Source organism: Phycodurus eques, chromosome 9 (assembly GCF_024500275.1).
Source record: "Phycodurus eques isolate BA_2022a chromosome 9, UOR_Pequ_1.1, whole genome shotgun sequence".
Lineage (NCBI taxonomy): Eukaryota > Metazoa > Chordata > Actinopteri > Syngnathiformes > Syngnathidae > Phycodurus > Phycodurus eques.
This window is the reverse complement of record NC_084533.1, coordinates 5,206,947-5,212,946: the sequence shown is the minus strand read 5'-3', so window position 1 is coordinate 5,212,946 and position 6,000 is coordinate 5,206,947. Positions and strand designations below refer to the sequence as shown.

The 6,000-nt window shown below is 42.0% G+C and overlaps 1 protein-coding gene across 1 annotated transcript in view; it reads right to left on the bottom strand.

Annotated features, from left to right (window-relative positions):
- Window positions 1-907: 907 nt before the first annotated feature.
- The window catches only part of nkx1.2lb (NK1 transcription factor related 2-like,b), a 32,313-nt gene continuing 27,220 nt past the window's right edge, over window positions 908-6,000 (bottom strand). Inside the window, exon 3 of the mRNA XM_061686396.1 lies at window positions 908-1,650. Within this exon, the coding sequence (XP_061542380.1) occupies window positions 908-1,650 (743 nt within the window). The remainder of the gene's footprint in view (window positions 1,651-6,000) is intronic.

Here is a 6,000-nt window from a genome sequence, read left to right as displayed (position 1 = left end):
TTCTGCATGAACATGCCCCAGAACAGGACAGGTTTAAAACCCAAAAGAAATATATATTATAGTTATCCGTGTTCCCTCAGGGGGAAATTCAACTGCCACTCTGATGTATCATCAGATCACTCATCTCACTCGGGAAAGGGGCGGAGAGGCGGGGTACACCCTGAACTGTTCGCCAACCAATCGCAGGGCACATATAAACAAACAACCATTCACACTCACGTTCACACCAACGGGCAATTTAGAGTCTTCACTCAACCTACCACGCATGTTTTTGGGATGTGGGAGGAAACCGGAGTAGCCCACGCAGGCACGGGGAGAACATGCAAACTCCACACAGGGCTGGGATTTGAACCCCGGTCCTCAGAACTGTGAGGCAGATATGCTAACCACTGCTTCAGAGTGCCGCCCTTTACTTAAAGTTAATTTTCCATAATATGTCACCTATATTCTAAATAATGAATGTTTGAAATTTTAGACATACACACTGACCAGCTTTTGTTATTATTCACTGTTTATTATCAAAGACATTACCATATGAGCCGTGTATCAGTTCACCCATGGCTTCATGGCCAAAATAGCCAAACAAAAACACTCACTGCTGAAGCTACACAGTACTTATAATAGATCGGGCAATCCCTTTGGTCATATACGTATAACATTCAGTTTCCAAACAGATTTAAGGACAGATCAGCTATTTGCTTACCTTAGTTTAACAGCATTCAGAATATGAAGCTGGAGCATTTGAATTAGTTCCACTTTTATATTGAGATTGACATTCAGTCAAAATGATCCGTCAAAAAACAAATGTTACAGAAATGTAAAACTCAAGCTGAGTTGAATAAATGTATTCATATGCTGAAATATGTCAATCTCTTGGCTCAGTGTGTGCATGTGTGTATCTCTGTGTCTACACATGGGAGCTGTAGAAGGCAGGTGCAGCATAGCTCTGTCCCCCCAACATGAATGGGGACAGAACGTGGCTGGTAGTGAGGAAAGGCAGCTGGACCAGGCTGCCTGCAGAAGGGTGATGGTGGCCTGGTGCATAGCCTGTGTGCATGCCTAGATGCCCACCGATTGGAGGTGATGGGCTGAGTGGACTAAGGTTCCCTAGAGCACCTCCTATTCCTCCTCCAGGACCAACTGCACCTCCTGCACCGGTGGGAGCCGAAGTGTCTGCACCAGGATTCTGTTTCTTCCACTTTGTCCGGCGGTTCTGGAACCAGATCTTTACCTGTGTCTCAGTGAGCGAGAGCGACAGTGCCAGGTTGAGCCGCTCACACACAGACAGGTACCTTGTAGACTTGAACTTGTTCTCCAGTGCAACCAACTGCTCGTAGGTGAAGGCAGTACGAGCTCTGCGGGGTTTCCCTGACTTTGAGTCTGAGCCTGAGCGTTTTCTCTTAGGCTTTCCTTGTGGGCCCTGGCCCCCATTGGGCTGCACATTGGTGATCTGGCCAGCAGAGCCTCTTCTGGGACTCTTTGTCTGTTTGTTCAGGTCCTGGAGGCTCTGCTGGTTGACGTCTCTGTCCTCACTAAAGTGCAGTGCTGAACTGATCTCCTCACTGCTATATGAACCATCTGGTGCCTCTGAAACTGGGGTACCATTTCTGTTGAGGTCATCCTCATCTGGACTTCTGTACACAAAGTTTTCTGAAACATATGACAATGAAGATTAGATGTTTTACATTATGAGATGATAATTCTTAACACAAAGGTAGTGGCTACATTCACGTGATTCATACAGAGATGTGGTGAAATGACATAATAGACCCTTGTCAGTTGCTAAATGTTCCTTCAAAGACTAGATCCCTCTCCGCTTTGTCTCAAAATTCCATTTGTCTCCATCATTTATCATCATTCCACAATGCCCCTTTTTAAAGCTTCCAAGGATGATACCCTTAACAAAGGGTACATACAGTATCTGTTGGATCTCGGAGAGAATAGTATGTCTGGCACGTTCACACTATAAGAAAATACTGGCCCTCTAAAGGGACTGTATAAGAAATATAGAGCTTGTGGTTTTTTATGAAATAATTTTTCATGTTTAATACATTTTTCACACTTTTATAAAATTTCTAACTATTTCAAAAAGTGTAGCAGAGTTATTCGTGGCTTGGAAATAAGTATTTTTTCTTGAATTCAATGAAGTTCAATCATCAACCTTGACAACATTTGTGGTGTTCTTGGTCAAGACCATTTCTCAAACTTGATCAGCAATCTGAAAGGTTGGCTATGGTGTGCCAGGTTCACTCAAGATTGTCAAGAAATTATCTGAGCAGCTTTGCCATATGATGTATCAAAACAGTTCAAATGTTTAGTTTATATTATTTCTAACAAAAAGTCTGTCAGTACGAAATCTTTATCTGAAGTTTTAAATTTTGATAGACCGAAATACCATGCATGTAGAAATCAATAACTGCAGGCAAAAACACATTTATTTGATCTTAATTGGGATTCAAATTCAACTATAAGGCATTGCAGAGTAGAATAATCGTGAAAAAATGGCAATAAAGAAAATAATGAGATTTCCCTTGTTCAAAATGTGCATACCTTTATTTCTTTATACTGTGGATTGCCTTTCTTAGCATCAATGATGGCTTGTGTGATAGTAGCGGATGAGGCCCTTTATTTTCTCAGGTAGTAAAGCTGCCCATTCTTCCAGGCAAAAAGCCTCCTGGTTCCATGAATTATTGGGTTGTCTTAAATTAACTGCACGTTTGAGATCTCTCCATCAATGTCAATGAAATTGGGGTCAGGACACTGTGACGGCCACTCCAGAACCCTCACTTTTTCTCGTGTTGCCACTGAAGGGTTGTCTTGGCCTTGTGTTTTGGATCATTGCCATGTTGGAAATTCGAGGTGTGTCCCATGTTCCGGGGTGATTCATGCTAATTGTCCTCCAATAATTTGTGATAACATGCTGCATTCATCTTGTCATAAACTTTGATGAAATTCCCTGTGCTGCTGTAGTTCACACACATGGTAAATATCCGAAATCCACCTCCATGTTTCACAGTAGTGATGGCTCTTTACATGCCGAACAAATTTTGCATGGCAGTTCTGGCTTTTTGCTCTACCCGACTGTGACTTGTTATAAAGAGAACCACTATCTTTCCACTTCTTTATCAGAGTTTGAACACTACCGATTGACATTTTTAAATCTTAAGATATCTTTTTATATCCTTTCTGGATTTTAAAGTTCAACTAGCTGTGGCTCCTTTACTGTTCTTTTGCTTTCCCCACAGCTTGGTATCCAGCAAAGTCACTGCAGCTTTGGATGCAATGTGCAGGGGGGTCTCAAGAGCTTAGAAACTCACTGACTACTATATATAAAGACAGATAATAATTACAACCAAACAATTTGCTTGTATGGAAACTTATTCTGGGCGGCACGGTGGCCAACTGGTTAGAGCGTCAGCCTCACAGTTCTGAGGAGCGGGGTTCAATCCCCGGTCCCGTCTGTGTGGAGTTTGCATGTTCTCCCCGTGCCTGCGTGGGTTTTCTCCGGGCACTCCGGTTTCCTCCCACATCCCAAAAACATGCATTCATTGGAGACTCTAAATTGCCCGTAGGCATGACTGTGAGTGCGAATGGTTGTTTGTTTCTATGTGCCCTGCGATTGGCTGGCAACCAGTTCAGGGTGTACCCCGCCTCCTGCCCGATGACAGCTGGGATAGGCTCCAGCATGCCCGCGACCCTAGTGAGGAGAAGCGGCTCAGAAAATGGATGGAAACTTATTCTTAATATTATTACTTTTATTGAGGGCAATTTGAGTGATTTCAGTTGTTGTTATGTTTTAAAAATCACACATGCACACACACATGCATATTACCAAATGGTGTAACCTCACCACTATCCCTTTCAGTCAGTCCTATCAGTCATATTATCCCAAAAAAATCCAATATTTCACAAATTCTCCCATGCTATGTAAACGTATGAGCACAATTGAATTTAAGTCATTTTGTGTCAGTTTCATATAATTTGATCAATGACAGTAATGACATCCATCCAATATCTGAGCCGCTTATCCCCACAATCCCAGAACTGGTTGCCAGCCAATCGCAGGGCACATATAAACAAACAACCATTCGCACTCACATTCACACCTACGGGCAATATAGTCTTCAATTAACCTACCATGCATGTTTTTGGGATGTGGGAAGAAACCGCAGTGCCCGGAGGAAACCAGTAATAACATACCTCACTGAATTGTATTTTGAAAAATCTATTTGACTAGTGTGAGTATTTGAATTATTCTCATTTGTTGTCATTCAAAAGGTAATGTTTCAAAGAAAAGAATCATTTCTAAAGTAATATTTTTCCCACCTTTAATGCGAGTGATTTAACTGTCCCAAATTAAATTTCATGTTAATTTTTTTCCCCTCACAGCACCCCATAGTGACAGAAAAAAATTAATTGTTGAGATTTTTTCAGATTTATTAAAAAAGAAACACTGAAATATCACAGCCATGTTCAGACCCTTTGCTCAGTATTTAGTAGAAGCACCCTTTTGAGCTAATACAGCCATGAGTCTTTTTGGGAATTATTAAGTTTTTCACACCTGGATTTGGGGATCCTCTGCCATTCCTCCTCGCAGATCCTCTCCAGTTCTGTCAGGGTGGATGGTGAACGTTGGTGGACAACAGTTTTCAGGTCTCTCCAGAGATGCTCAATTGGGTTTAAGTCAGGGCTCTGGCTGGGCCTTTCAAGAACAGTCACAGAGTTGTTCTGAAGCCACTCCTTCGTTATTGTAGCTGTGTGCTAAGGGTCATTTTCTTGTTGGAAGGTGACCCTTCAGCCCAGTCTTAGGTCCTGAGCACTCTGGAGAAGGTTTTCGTCCAGGATATCCTTATACTTGACCACATTCATCTTTCCTGGGATTGCAACCAGTCATCCTGTCCCTGCAGCTGAATAACACCCCCATCGCATGATGCTGCCACCACCATGCATCACTGTTGGGACTGTATTGGAGAGGTGATGAGCAGTGCCTGGTTTTCTCCACACATACCGCTTAGAATTAAGGTCAAAACGTTCTATCTTGGTCTCATCAGACCAGAGAATCTTATTTCTCACCATCTCGGAGTCCTTCAGGTGTTTTTTTTCAGTTGCCACTTTGCCATAAAGCCCCGACTGGTGGAGGGCTGCAGTGATGGTTGACTTTCTAGAACTTTCTCCCATCTCCCGACTGCATCTCTGGAGCTCAACCACAGTGATCTTTGGGTTCTTCTGTACCTCTCTCACCAAGGCTTTTCTTCCCCTATTGCTCAGTTTGGCCGGACGGCCAGCTCTCTGAAAGGTCCTGGTCGTCCCAAATGTCTTCCATTTAAGGATTATGGAGGCCACAGTGCTCTTAGGAAATTTAAGTGCAGAAGAAATGTTTTTGTAACCTTGGCCAGATCTGTGCCTTTCCAGAATTCTGTCTCTGAGCTCTTCCAGCAGTTCCTTTGACTGTATGTTTCTCATTTGCTGTCACATGCACTGTGAGCTGTCAGGTCTTATATAGATAGGTGTGTGGCTTTCCTAATTAAGTCCAGTCAGTATCATCAAACACAGCTGGACTCGAATAAAGGTGTAAAACCATATCAAGGACGATCAGAAGAAATGGACAGCACCCGAGTTAAATATGAGTGTCACAGAAAAGGGTGTGTGATATTTCAGTTTTTCTTTTATAAATTTTCTTTTGCAAAACTTTCAACAATTAAGGTTTATTTTCTGTCAATATGGGGTTCTGTGTGTACATTAATGAGGAAAAAATAACATATTTTAGCAAATGGCTGCAATATAACAGTGAAAACTTTAAGAGGCTCTGAATACCAGTACCCACTGTATATGACTTTTCTCCTATTGTGTAAATAAAGGGAACACTCTAATCACACATCCTTGATCTCAATGAATGTAATTTTCCAGTTGAAAGTCTTATTTCATTACATAATGGAATCCGTTAAGAACAAAGTAACATAAATTATAAATGTAAATCAAAATTATTATCCAATTGAGGTC